The sequence below is a fragment of the Eutrema salsugineum genome, unplaced genomic scaffold (genome assembly GCF_000478725.1).
Source record: "Eutrema salsugineum unplaced genomic scaffold, Eutsalg1_0 scaffold_22, whole genome shotgun sequence".
Lineage (NCBI taxonomy): Eukaryota > Viridiplantae > Streptophyta > Magnoliopsida > Brassicales > Brassicaceae > Eutrema > Eutrema salsugineum.
In genome coordinates, this window is record NW_006256812.1 from 265,533 (window position 1) to 278,597 (window position 13,065).

Consider the following 13,065-nt stretch of genomic DNA (forward strand, 5'->3'; position numbering starts at 1 on the left):
GTTGTATAAGAAAGTATCAATTTCGAAAGACAAACAATAAATTCGACGCATCCATATCGTATGTGCAATGTGGCCCTAGCTAGTTTCACTATACTATTAAAAAAAATCCCAATAAATAATAAAACATTAGTATAAGATAATATTTCCTGTGAACATTATTAGCTCCAAAATCATCATTGAAGGATACTCTTTTCTGAGGTCAGGAATGGTCACAAAAAGAAGCGGGGACCATAAAAGTTAATAGAAGCTAATCTTTGTACGAACCTAATTTCCACTGATAGTGAAATCATTCAGAAGTGAACACATGCATCGTTGTTTATATAAAACACAAAACATCAATATTTTTGCTAAAGTGTGACTGTGTCACACGTTTCATTCTCTTTTAGGTAAGCCATATTCACCAACAAAGACCCCTTTTTTTTTCAATTACTTAAACGTGTAAATATTACATTCGGTTTTTCTGACTATAGGAAACCCAAAAATGTAATCTTTATTGATGTAAAGAGCCATGTGAATGTGACTTCTTCTGACGGTAATGATGAAATTATCACTCTGACCTCTTCTTCTTCTTCTTCCATCTGCCAACTTTTTCTATTCCCTGAAAAATAATTTAAGTTTTCACTTCTTTTTTTCTATCTTTCTTGTTTCACAATGAAACTAATTACTGATGAAGTTGAATTGTTTCTTACCTTGCGTGAGTCTGCAGCAAGTTCATTATCCACAATAGAGATTACCTCAAATCCTAAGGGAATCAAAAGCTCTTCATAGCTACAAAACATTTCAAGAAAGTTTGTATTTTTAATCCAACGTGAGGAGGCATTAGGGAGTTTGCAGAGTTAAGGCAGATTAAGGAGAAGATGAAAGATAATTACGCTGAGACTGATACTTGGTAAGGAGGTCCACCAACTCGATCATCTAACTGCATAACATAATCAGTAAACAAACATTTCAAAAACACGATCTATGTGTATGTATCGACGAGAGAACTATGCTATATCTAATTTCTCTTACAGGAAACATTAACGTTATAAGCTCTCCTCCCGGGTTCATAAGTTCTTGCATACGCTTTGCCCATAGAGGTCGCACTTTAGGTTCAAAGGCACAGAAGAAGCTGCGAGAATCATCAGAGTTACATACATATCAGGTGGAGTTTTGTTCTTCTTCATCTTAACCAAGAAATCAAAACATATAAAGATATATAAGGAATTAAGATGTATACTTGTAGTCTAAAATGAGGTCGAATTTTTCGCTTGGCTCCCAAGTGAAGAAGTCTTCTTCCAAGAAGGAGAAATGTTTTGAATTAGGCAACGAAGAGAACATCTGCATTTTGAGATTTACACATCACTTTTTGAAAAGATTTTTTCAAGCATTCAACTGAGAAAATCCAGACTATATATCCTCACCTTTTTTGATCTTTCTACTGATGTTTTTGAAAAATCGAGTCCAACAACATACCGGTCAGGGCTTGCTATCACAACTACATCATAACCCTGTCTCAAAACCATTTTCAGACAATGAAAATCTTACAAGAAAGAATCTGAGTGACAAAGAAGAAGAAGAAGAAGAAGAAGAAGAAGAAGAAGAAGAAGAAGAAGAAATCATAACGACTTACGGTGCCGCATCCAGGAATCAAAGCTCTTCCATTAGGCAATGAACCCGTTTCGCAGAGATGGACAACAATGGGAGTTGCTTCTCCCAAATCCCACAGTGTGCGTCCCTCTACCCATAGCTTATCCCATCCACCTTAAAAGAACGAACACAAACATGCAAAAACATCATCAACAACACAATCTTTATCTTCTTTACCATGCATTCGTGTCTTAAAAGATCTGCGAAAAATACAACAATTTAGAGGTTAAGAGATTACCATGAGGCTCTTTGATATCCATCGGTATTCTTTGTGCTTAACAGTTTATGTTATGCTTCTTCGTTGCATGTCAAAACTTGTAGAGTATATATATAACCAGACCTGTTTATAATTTTCTCCGACATGTGTAGAAGATAATTCAAAGCAGTAAATCCGAATAAATATCTGGAAACGGTGTTTGTTATGACCAATGCACCGGATCAGCCATGACGCATATATGAACTCAACAAGACTTTTTCAACCTTCTGGATACTTAAGAACCGATAAAATATTATTCAAGACTGATATGTGTCACGAGAACAAAGCCAACTGGATTTTTCGCCTTTTTACTAAAAAAAGATTAAATAGAAGGAAATGTTGAATATTTCGTACATTATTATACAAGTATTTGTGTACATATTTATCTTTACACATTTATTTTACCAGTGAAAAATCCCAAAACATCCAAGACTGAAGCTTCTGTAATGATCAATTAACATCATCATAATTCACAAAGTGGAGTGAAAAGTTGAAGTTTTCTTCCACCTTCCAATCTTCTCCATTCCCTGTAAATTGATTCCAAGGTAACATTATCTTACTGATCCTAAACCCGAAATTGCAATTTTCCACATGAATTTATGTTAAAAGGCTTATTCGAAAGTTTGTGTTAAAAATTACCTTGCGTGGTCCAACAGCAAGTTCATTATCCACAATGGAGATTGCCTCAAACCCCAATGGAATCAAAACCTTCTCGTATCTGCACATTGAGAGATTTTAGAGTGAAGATTGGCCACAATATTTCAGTAAGGTTTCTTTGAGTAAAAGAGATCACAGGAGACTTTACTCTGACACAGATACTTTGTAAGGAGGCCCTCCAGAACGCTCATCGATCTGCACAAGACACATTTACTCTTAAGTTTTCAGAAACTACGGAAACGTGAGGGTATGGATCAGAGAATAGAGATGTTATGATTCTTACAGGAAACATCAATGTTATAAGCTCTCCACCGGGTTTCAGAAGTTTATCCACTCGCTGTGCCCATAGAGGTCTCACGCTAGGTTCAAAGGCACAGAAGAAACTGCGAGAAATGGTCATATAATGCAGATATATAAGCTAAAGTCTATATTGCATAAAACCAGAAACAGAGATAAAGATTATACACATACGTATAGTCGAAAATGAGATCGAATTTTTCAGCTGGCTCCCAAGTGAAGAAGTCTTCACTCAAGAAGGAGAAATATTTTGCATTGGGCAGTGAAGAAAATCTCTGCGTTGAGATTAAAAACAAATGTGTTGATCCCAAAAGCAAAGACTATTGACTCAAAATCAGCTTAGTTGGATCAATAATGCAGGCCACAATATTTGAGGACATAAGCATGTCTATCTCATTTTCCAAATAGATAAAAAAAAAAACTATTCACACCTTTGATGAACGTTCTACCGCAGTTTTTGATACATCCAATCCAACGACATAACGATCAGGGCAGGCCATTGCCACCACATCATAACCCTGCAAAACCGATGTTTCATTGTTTGTTCCAAATGATGAAAGATAGTACATAAAAGAACCATAATAAGGAAGCATTCAGGTTACGGAGAAGATCACTAACTGATTAATAAGAAAGTCATCAAGTAATGCAAGAACCGATCACACAATAGAATACATTCAAAAGTCTATTCAAAGGCCATAGTCTCTAACAGAAGCACAAAGAAGTAGCTTCGATATCAAGAAAAGCTACGTTTTTTTTTACTCAAATGGTTACAGGCCACACAAGTAAGCAACTTTGATTACAAATGTTGACATATAGTAAGCAACGAGATGAAATTAAGGAAGAACATACGGTTCCACAACCAGGAACAAGAGCTCTGCCATTAGGCAATGAACCAGTCTCGGCGAGATGCACGATGATCGGAGTTGGTCCTCCTAAGTCCCATGGAGTTGCTCCTGCTTCCCAGCACTTCTCCCAACCACCTTTAAAACAACACAAATCAATGCGAAGAAAATCACTCACGACGACCAAAATTGCTTCAGAGCAAAACATGAATTATTAGATTTGAGTAAAATTAGAGTTCATTACTGGAAGAATTTTCGCTCATCAAGCGTAGGAAGACATCACGGGGCGATTCGATTACCGGAGCTTTACCGGCGTTTTCCATCGGATCAACGAGACGCCAAACAGAGGATAGTGGGACCCACAAACGAATCGGCGACGACTAAAAGCAGAGGTAAAGTGTTTTGTTACTGCGAGAAGCTAACAAAGACGATGATCAAATGTTCATGAGAGCTTTATTCAAAGGAGGAAGCAACTACAGATTTGGTTTTGAGGAAGTGAAGACAGTCTGGTTCAATTAGAGGAAGTGAAGAGAGTCTGGTTCAATTAGAAGTGAAGCTTCTGGCTCAGTTCGAGTCTTCGAGAGTTACGAGTTGTTTTATGCATTTTTCCAGATATGGTTCTGGGGAGAGATACTTTGACTTTGTAATTGAGTGGATAGTAGTGATTCCTCGTTTCACTGTATTGATCTTGTTATTCTTGTTAAGAGAAAGAGCATGTTCTTTAATTTGCTGATGAAGCTAAACTTTCCAGTTGCAGAGGATGAGATGCAAAGAAATTTTTTAGAACCGATGTGATGTTACAAAATAGTTGAGAAAAATCCTATAAAATCATAACGATGAGTTTTTCAAAATTTAGACAAAAGAATAATATGTTGTGTATGTTTTTGGTGAAGATTCATAATGTACACTTATATCTTCTCTGTACCCTGAAGAAGAGTAACAGTGGAATCAATCGAGGTAGAAGAGAGTGACGATCTTGCGGAGATTTTTAGCCTCTTGACATGTCTCCATGAGAAGCTTACTGTCGTGAAACGCAAAGCAGATTACTTGTTGTACTTGTGATATTATGTCCATATTACAGAGCCTGCCAACAAAACGAAACAGGAGTTTTTTTATTCATCTATTCTTGACCAAAAGAAGAATCAATAATAGATAATGATGAATTCTACAATAATTCTTTTTCCACGAACCTGCTGGCTTCTAATAATGGCAGATGGTCATTGTGAGGCTTTTCTACCACGTTTTGTACCTGTGAATGACGTTGCAAATAAAGGGAGGGGAGTTTCAGAGATGTAGAAACTGGAGATGCAAAAAAAAAAAGAATCCAACAAGATTCTGACTTACTTTAGACAACAGTTCTTGGCTTTCAGGAGGCTGTTTTTTCAAACTTTGTGGTAAAATTACTGTAAGAAGCTCTGGTCTCTCTGCTCTCAGTGCACCTCTGATAACCGCCGCATTAGTTCCAGATGCCCCTGAAGTATATATATGATTTTTCTGCAAATATAACCGAATTATCGGATGAGATGTTTTAGGAATTTTTTAGAAGAAAAGATTGGAGCCAGCCACATAGGATGAAAGCTTAATTGTCTTACTGTAATAACCATGGCGTAGCTAAGTATCTCGATCAGTTCTTGATGCATAAAACCCATATTCCTTGTCCCAAAGAAGCCAATTGATCTAGGCCCTTGTTGCTGTATCGCCAATAGCTCCTGTTGATTTAACATACATGGTTACAGTCAGATAAAAAAGACTGATTTTTCAAAAATCTGCCAAAGTTACTTGAGTTAAGAAGCTGAGCGGTGAGTTCCCAGAGAAAGTAGTCTTACTTGTATGTAATCTACATCAGCGGCGGGTTTTAGCTCTGAAACTGCAACTGAACCAGATCCTTCAACGATAGCCTGAGCCTGAGTTGGAATCCGGAGCCCTGAATCTTCATCCGAGTCAAGCCCACATGTAATCTGGTCATCGTTACTTCTCCAGATATCTGTGTTGTCTTGGTCTCTCGTGTGTTCAGGAAAGCACTGTACACGACATATAAAAATCTGAGTTCCTCAGAGTAAACCATAACCGAAAAGACAAAAACCACACTGTAAGAGAGACAAGCACAAACTGTCAAGGTCAAAACTTAAGCTTATATACCTGTCAATCATAAAGGAACGCAATGACAAATTCAAGAAAGCGATATCTTTAACATATCAAAGCTGATATTCCAAGAAGCAGAACACTTTCAAGGCCAAGAAAATCTGAACGCAATTTTAAGTGAATCAAAGAACCAGCTTTCTTAATTTTTCATAAATAGAAACAGAAGCGACACGCATTACTTTATCAGCAATACTCTTAGAATATGTATATATCAGAGTTAAGAAATCACCACTTACAACAAAATCCACGAGAAGACATTACGTACATGGTAAGATACGACGTAGTCTTATGAACACAATCATCGAAGGTTTAAAACAACGAAATCTATGAATAAGTCAGCAATAGCCATTAAAAGTGAAGCTCACCTAACTGCTACCATTGAAAACGAAAGCGACGAGAACATTTACTGCAGCATAATACTAACACTTTCAGGTATATATATAATATCTATAAATGGGCAAATACAATTCTTGATGGAAACAAAATGTAGATCAATTCTAACACAACCTGACGAGTTTTTTACCACTTTCCGAAATTGATCGAAATCAAAGGCATTTAAGCACATAGAGGAAGGGAGAATTAGCAAGCAATCAGAGAGAAAATCTTCCAATACCATGGGAATACACGGAGAATAGGATCTGGATCGCCGTATTGGCGCAGGGAAAAGCTGCCACTGGGAAGAACACGAGGTAGTAGAAGAGGAAGAGGATCGGCGATTGAAATTAGGGTTTTGCGATCTGAGCGGCGAAGGAGCATGGGAATCTGGAGAAGGAGAAACCAGAGGTGTTGAAAGAGGCAAAAGGAGCCTTAGAGGCAGAGACGAACTCATCTCTCCCAACAGTTGTCTTCTCGATGGATTTCAGAATTCAATTCTCTCTCCGCAGATATTCGAGACAGATGAGAAAATCCTTCAGTGCTTGATGTTGCAGGGACTCTATATTCCCGTCGGATGTGTATTTCGTCGGGTCGAAGAAGAAGAAGAAGAAGAAGAGAAGAAGATAAACACACAGAACAAGTGAAAACAAACATAATAACAGAGAAATAAAGCGAACCAAAATCTTAATTTTAATTGGAGAATATTCCATCCCAGCTGTTAAGTCCAATGAATTAATATTAGTGGCTAAAATTGACTTTCTGTTCTCAGTTAAAAAAAAAAACCTTAAAGCAATGTAACTTTTTATTATATTCGAGAAAAAAAATTATATAGTTTCACACGTGTCAACATGCCTCTGTTTGAAGAAATCATTTGAGGAACCTAAAAGAAATACAGTAGCAATAAGAAGATTATTCTCTCTAATCATTCTTCTTCGGTCTCTGTTTTGCAAAAGGAACTAAAAAAGATCGATACATAATGAGTGAAAAGAAGGAGCTTAAGAAAGGAGGAACAACTGTTTTGTATTACAGAGAGATTACGGAAGTGTAAATGAGATTGATTAAAGATTCCATCAAAAGTCCCATCTTTTCTTGACTCGGAACATCAAGACTGAGGTTTTGATGTCATCTTGTGGAACCTGAAGCATGAACTGCACTTTCATCTTCATCGGCGTCGTTTTTACTTTTCCAGCTTCATCTCCGACCTGCACAATAACCGAGTTAACCCTCGAGTTTCAGTTGTGCTATAATCGCTTTTGAGTGAATGTTCTATATGCCATGCATCATGATCATATGAGTCGGTTGGGGCTTAAGCAAGAAAAAAGGATTTCGCTGATAAGAGAAGAGAGAAATGAAAACTAAAGTTTGATGCTTTACCCAAAGAGATGCCCAGCCGAGGCGTACATCAGAATCATAGCCAGCTTTGAATTTGTAGTCTTTACCATATGTGCGTTTGTACACAGCACTCCACATGTTTGAATCAAAGTTGTACCAGTAGCTGCATAGTAGATCATCATAGTATTATACTTTCACAAAGTCAATACATGGAACTAACGTAGCAGGTGAGATGGTTCTATGAAGTGAGAGAGCGAGAGAGGAAATGACACAATGAAGCCACTAACCTCAACTTATCTGAAGGGCTAAACCGACGCTTGAATGCAAATGAGGCAGCATTGGAAGGAAGGGAAATGCTCGGTATGAAAGACAAGGCATCATCCTGTATGAAAAAAAAAAAGAAGAGTAAAGCTTTGATGTCACATCCAAAAAATGGCGAGGAAGGATATTCTCTTACATGTGTACCTTCTACAAGTCAATTGTATATAATAACACAAAAAGCGGAGAAGGAATTTCGTTAAAGTCCAGACCTTATAAGCATATCTCAGTCTCAACTCTTCATCTGTGTATAGAGCGGTACAAACACCATTCATGACTTTACGTTTGAGGATCCCGTTAACAGATAAAATTCTGTTGCTTTTCTCCTCCTCCTCCTCTTGTTTTTCTTGTATCGAAACTTCGCCAAGTGGGAATTTCAGAGTCGCTCTTGGCTGCAGGAAGAGAAACGTCGCCGAGCATTAATAAAATAAGAAGAGTTTAAGGGAAACAAGTAGCAAAGTAGTCACAACCAAGCAAGAAAACAATTCCTTGGTAAATTGATGAAGCAAACGACCGCAGATGCAAGAATATGCACACACCAAAGTAAGAGATGGAGAAGGAGAACTCACGTAACCAATAGGGACAGGTGATGAAAGCTCGAGAGAATAGCCAGGTTCAGCCAGATTTGCCTCCATTGCAACCTCTCCTTGTTGTGCCTGCAAGTGAAAAGGCCTAACATCAATGACACTAGTAAATCGATAAATACATAGTAACAACCAACATAATCAAGGACTGAACGAAATAAGCATACAAGCTTATAGCTACAGAGAGTAAGTTGCACAGCTCTCAAATGTGCTGATAGATAATTCGTCCCACTCAGAAACAATCAGATTCTATCAATGCGAGATGCAAAGTAGGAAAGGAAACCAGAATCAATGATACGAGGTACAGGTACTATAAATCCTATCAACACCCTTCAATGAAACATAAATTCACAATCAAGCACAGAAACTGCTGTGTTCCATAGATTGTCATATTCTCATATAAACGACCAATTCGTCAGTTTAGCCACATAGCTAATATATAGTTCAAAAGAAGTGTTTTTTATGTTTGTTCAATAAAGATCCAAAAGGGGTGTTAGGTCTTATATGTGCCCAATTCGAATCGAAGCGTGATAATGGGGAAGAAGTAGACCCAAAAAAAAAAAAAAATCAATTTTTAAATTCCCAAAGGTGTAGAGATATGCCTTGACATTATGAAGAGCTCGGAGCTGAAGGCGAGGGGAAACATCGACAGTGCTTTTGATGAAAGTGTTCTTCTCCTCGAGATCATAGAGAACGGAGAGGTGTTTGGAAGTGAGAGAGAGCTGTGGCTGGGAAACCTCGCGCTGGGAGTTGTTCTGAAACGACAGCTTTAGCTTCGCGAGGTTGTCGAAAAGCTTACAAGACACTTTGTTTAAGAAGAGGAGACTATCGCTGTCGAATTCAGATGTTACGCGGAGTTTAGGTCTGTTAACACCCTTGAGAAAGGGAAAAACGGAGCAAGGCGGCGGAGACGGTGGCGGTAGTTCCGAGGTTCCCGATAAAGGGGTCGGCGAAGGAGGAGGAGGAGGGGAAGTGATGAGGGTAGGGTTCTGAGGAGATGGATCCGCCATTGAAGTGGATTTGGTTTGGGAGAATCTATCGCAAAGTCGCCAACACGAGAGATTCAAGTGCGTAAGAGAAGAGTATGAAACGGACGGTTGTTGTTTTTCTTAGGCGGAGATGTTTGATACTCACGACTAACTTCTCTTTTTTCTTTTTTCTTATTATTATTTTATTTTCAACTCCCTTATTCTAGTTTAATTACGAGCTACCTTTTGTATAATTAATTTTGGCCGTGTGATTTAAATGGCATTTTTTTAGTGTTAATTAGGTAGATATGTAGTTCTCTTTTTATTGTGTGATTTGCAAAATCGTCGAATATTACTGTGGCGCGTTTTTTTTTTGGGTCAAACTTTTTTTTTTAAAAAAACATCAAATAACATGGAATACCAATGTAAATTCACTGTATTGATTTCGTTTTTAATATTCATTTTCTTGGCTGTGTAAAAAGGTAATGAACTACTACGATGACTTTTTTTTCTGTTCAACTAAAATTAGTGACAAGAAAGGAATGTCATTATTTCATTATAAAAGCGTTTTTGAAATTTGGCTTTTCATTACACTCAACACTATATTGTCTCTTCTTGTAAGGAAAAGGCTGTTTGCTTTGTTTTCGTAAGGTAAATAGAAGACTCAAGATGTACTTTCAAGTAAGACAAATATAAAAAGTCTGCAAAACTAACCCATTCCCCATGGGAAGGATAAAAGCTCTCTCTCTCTCTCTCTCTCTCTCTCTCTCTCTCTCTCTCTCTCTCTCTCTCTTCTTTTTCTCTCTCTTTTGTGGAACCTTCACAACTCCAAATCACCTCTTTGCAAACAGCCCTGGATCAGTCTGCCTGAACCATGACTGGCTTTCCCCTTCCCATCGAGAATCCTCTGGTCCCATCAGGCATTCGTGGTCCTGGCGGTTGCTGCTTCCCCATGCCTTGTTGCTCCATGTTGTTCATTGGATTGTTAGAAGGTGGTGTTCCCACCTGATGATGATGTTGATGTTGATTGTGATTATGATGCTGATTATTCCCCCGCCCATTGTTGTTTTGGTTCTGGTGTGGTTGACCTCGTCCCCGTCCCTTTCCCCTACCTCGGTTACGCCCTTTTCTCTGCCCAACCGCTTTCTCATTCCCTTGCTCCTCTCCCTGTTATGTGGTTAAGTTAAAGAATCATCCATGAAGAACAATGCAGACCCAGGGAAGTATTTGGTGTTACTTACTATTGCCTGCTCTTGCACATTTGTATCCCATTCCCCAGAACACTCTTCAGATTGTTTCTCAGTCGGCTGCTGCTCGGATGTTGTGGCATCATCTTCCTCATGTTCTACTTCTACATCGTTTCCTTTTCTTCCTCGTCCTTGACCCTGTTTTGGTTCCTTTGTCTGTATGATAGAATAACAATTTACATAAAACCGATTGTTGTGGAAGGCAAAATGTTCACAGAATGTTCGGAAACTGTCAAGATATAGGTATTGTCAAATTTTAAGTCAAATACCTGATGTTTTAGCATCAAACGGACCTTAAGACCGCTCCTCCAGTTTCCTGCTTCACTTAGTTCAGCAACCTGTACAAGTAACATGCCTTCAGTTTATCACATCAGCACATGACGGTATGAATGCATAGACTGAAAATCTGAGTAATCTGAGGCTTTACTGCTTTCTCGGCTAGCTCAACTAGCTCGTACTCGACAAAAGCATGGACCTATAAGAACATGTAAAAGAAACATCAATTCCGCGTCTTGTTAATCCATGAAAGACGAAAAAACAAAAACGCATGGATCAATCTAGTTACCTTGTTACTGAAAAGCGTACCATCGCTTTTGGCTGATCTTGCTGCTGGTGGACCACCACTCCCAGTGTTTTGTGGCTGGCAGGTACGGATGTTCTTCACGCTGACAAATAACAAAATAGTTTAAGAAACCTAGCAGTAGTGGTTGATTCAGAAATAACATTAAGTAATTCAAGGTTTTGTAACATTAGTACCTTCCAACAGTTGAGAAAATCTTCATCAGATTTTGGTAGCAATGGTCCTCAGGTAGATTCTCAGCAATAACTATACGAGACTGGATATGATAAACTTATTAGAAAATCAACACAATTCATTTTTTCATAACCTTAGAAATCAGTATACAGAAGTATTAAAATAGTACAAGAACCACGTGTAATTAAAGCAGGAATGACTTCAATCATAACTCGAAAATAAATACCTGGAGTTCTTCTATAGCAGCCTCGGTAATTGGATTTACACGTCTTACTTTCTTTCCATCTTCACTAACAACCTGTTAGATGACTCAAACGTTAGAAGACATTCTTTTTTTGAATGATGGCATCACCAGGAGAAATATGCAACAGCATAGAAAAAAAAACTCACCAGCTTTGCAGAATTCTGTAGCACAGTGGCAAGCTGAGAATTACCACTAATGACAGTTTTAATTTTCTTGAAAGATGCAACCACATGTATTGGCACTGAAATCATATGAACCGTATTATGGATTGGAACAAAACGATTACACTTAAAAGTAATGAGCTCCACTTCTTATGGGAAAGAGAGAAAACAAAAGGTTCCCAAAAAAAAATCTCCGTAAAACTTATAGAATGCATATGAATTAGCAACAGACATCTTACCATATCCTTCAGGATCCTTGCTAATGAATCTCATCAGGTGATCTGTGGTGGCCAAGTTCAAGTCGCTAAAATAGTATTCAATCTGAAAATGAATTGAATAGCCAACAACTTCAATACTAAACTGGGATAAACTCATGTTGCAACTGAGAAACAAGATCAATAACAGAACAGTCCTGAAAGAGTATCATATCTGAATCTGACTAGATTTCATAAATCATAAGGATCGATAGAAAAGCTCACCTGATTCACAATTTTCTGGACAGTGTCTTCAGGCAAACCAGTTTTAGAATCGATGGAAACAGAGGCTCCCGTTTCCGTGGCCTGATCGTTCTTGGATTCTCTCTTATGATCTCTCCGATCGCTCTTCTTCGCAACTAAATCCGGTTCCTGCTCGCCACGCTGCTGGTAATCTTGATGGCCGTGATTCCTCACCGGAACATATTGCTGGTTCTGATGACGGTTTTGATGATGATGATGGTGAAAGCGATGAGGATGGTGATTTTGAACAGGAACCAAGTGAGGCTGAATTGGAACAGGACCCAGAACCGGAACATTGAACGGAGGCTGGTGGTGGTACATATGAAGCATACCGTGCGGCGGAGAAGGCGGGATAATCATCCTCGGCGGTTGCGGCAGCGGAGGAGTAGTTCGACCAGGAACGAACTCGGGAGCTCCGGCGTTGAGTCGACTAGAGGATAGAGACCTCAAGAGCGACGGATCTGAGGAAGAGGAAGTGGGAGTAGTAGAGTGGGAGTGAGAGAGATCATCGGACTGAGGAGGAGGAGGAGAAGTAGAGGAATCTAGGGTTTGCTGATCAGCCATGGATGACGATTGAAGTAGAGATTTTAACAGTGATAGATTGAAGAAATTCCCAAGCAAAATTAGGGTTTTTTTCTCTGAGGAAATTGAAGTTGGGGAATCTTCTTACAGGCGAGAGAGAGAGAGCAAGCAGATCCCCCGGAGAAGGGGAGAGACCAAAAAAGACTCTTCCTTTTTTTGTTTGGAGAGAATTTCTCGGTC

General features: G+C 38.6%; 5 protein-coding genes and 1 long non-coding RNA gene across 6 annotated transcripts; 1 reads left to right on the top strand and 5 right to left on the bottom strand.

The window, feature by feature from the left end:
- Positions 1-383: 383 nt before the first annotated feature.
- Positions 384-1,946, bottom strand: LOC18015781 (probable thiol methyltransferase 2). Its single transcript, XM_006397503.2, has 8 exons — positions 1,868-1,946; positions 1,613-1,743; positions 1,404-1,490; positions 1,220-1,320; positions 1,012-1,111; positions 873-919; positions 690-768; positions 384-598 (listed from the first exon to the last, which is right to left on the bottom strand). Exons 1-8 carry the CDS (start codon positions 1,887-1,889, stop codon positions 548-550), a joined length of 618 nt encoding a protein of 205 aa, XP_006397566.2. The 5' UTR covers positions 1,890-1,946; the 3' UTR covers positions 384-547.
- Positions 721-1,625, top strand: LOC112086215. Its single transcript, XR_002899366.1, has 3 exons — positions 721-889; positions 1,014-1,144; positions 1,512-1,625. It is a non-coding gene; the product is annotated as an uncharacterized LOC112086215 (long non-coding RNA).
- Positions 1,947-2,154: 208 nt separating the features above from the next.
- LOC18015782 (probable thiol methyltransferase 2) lies at positions 2,155-4,252 on the bottom strand. The gene is made up of 8 exons (XM_024155126.1): positions 3,926-4,252; positions 3,689-3,819; positions 3,271-3,357; positions 3,014-3,114; positions 2,826-2,925; positions 2,691-2,737; positions 2,525-2,603; positions 2,155-2,412 (listed from the first exon to the last, which is right to left on the bottom strand). The coding sequence occupies exons 1-8, from the start codon at positions 4,002-4,004 to the stop codon at positions 2,356-2,358; spliced, it is 681 nt and encodes a 226-aa protein (XP_024010894.1). The 5' UTR covers positions 4,005-4,252; the 3' UTR covers positions 2,155-2,355.
- A 190-nt stretch (positions 4,253-4,442) lies between these two features.
- LOC18015783 lies at positions 4,443-6,846 on the bottom strand. The gene is made up of 6 exons (XM_006397505.2): positions 6,437-6,846; positions 5,508-5,702; positions 5,274-5,390; positions 5,026-5,175; positions 4,872-4,930; positions 4,443-4,765 (listed from the first exon to the last, which is right to left on the bottom strand). Exons 1-6 carry the CDS (start codon positions 6,650-6,652, stop codon positions 4,630-4,632), a joined length of 873 nt encoding a protein of 290 aa, XP_006397568.1. The 5' UTR covers positions 6,653-6,846; the 3' UTR covers positions 4,443-4,629.
- A 309-nt stretch (positions 6,847-7,155) lies between these two features.
- On the bottom strand, positions 7,156-9,554 carry LOC18015602 (outer envelope pore protein 37, chloroplastic). The gene is made up of 6 exons (XM_006397506.2): positions 9,035-9,554; positions 8,418-8,504; positions 8,061-8,240; positions 7,818-7,912; positions 7,573-7,693; positions 7,156-7,400 (listed from the first exon to the last, which is right to left on the bottom strand). The coding sequence occupies exons 1-6, from the start codon at positions 9,440-9,442 to the stop codon at positions 7,269-7,271; spliced, it is 1,023 nt and encodes a 340-aa protein (XP_006397569.1). The 5' UTR covers positions 9,443-9,554; the 3' UTR covers positions 7,156-7,268.
- Positions 9,555-9,936: 382 nt separating this feature from the next.
- LOC18015603 (la-related protein 6B) lies at positions 9,937-13,058 on the bottom strand. Its single transcript, XM_006397507.2, has 10 exons — positions 12,286-13,058; positions 12,046-12,127; positions 11,792-11,886; positions 11,628-11,699; positions 11,404-11,483; positions 11,213-11,312; positions 11,075-11,122; positions 10,917-10,985; positions 10,642-10,803; positions 9,937-10,567 (listed from the first exon to the last, which is right to left on the bottom strand). The coding sequence occupies exons 1-10, from the start codon at positions 12,865-12,867 to the stop codon at positions 10,259-10,261; spliced, it is 1,599 nt and encodes a 532-aa protein (XP_006397570.1). The 5' UTR covers positions 12,868-13,058; the 3' UTR covers positions 9,937-10,258.
- Positions 13,059-13,065: the final 7 nt, after the last annotated feature.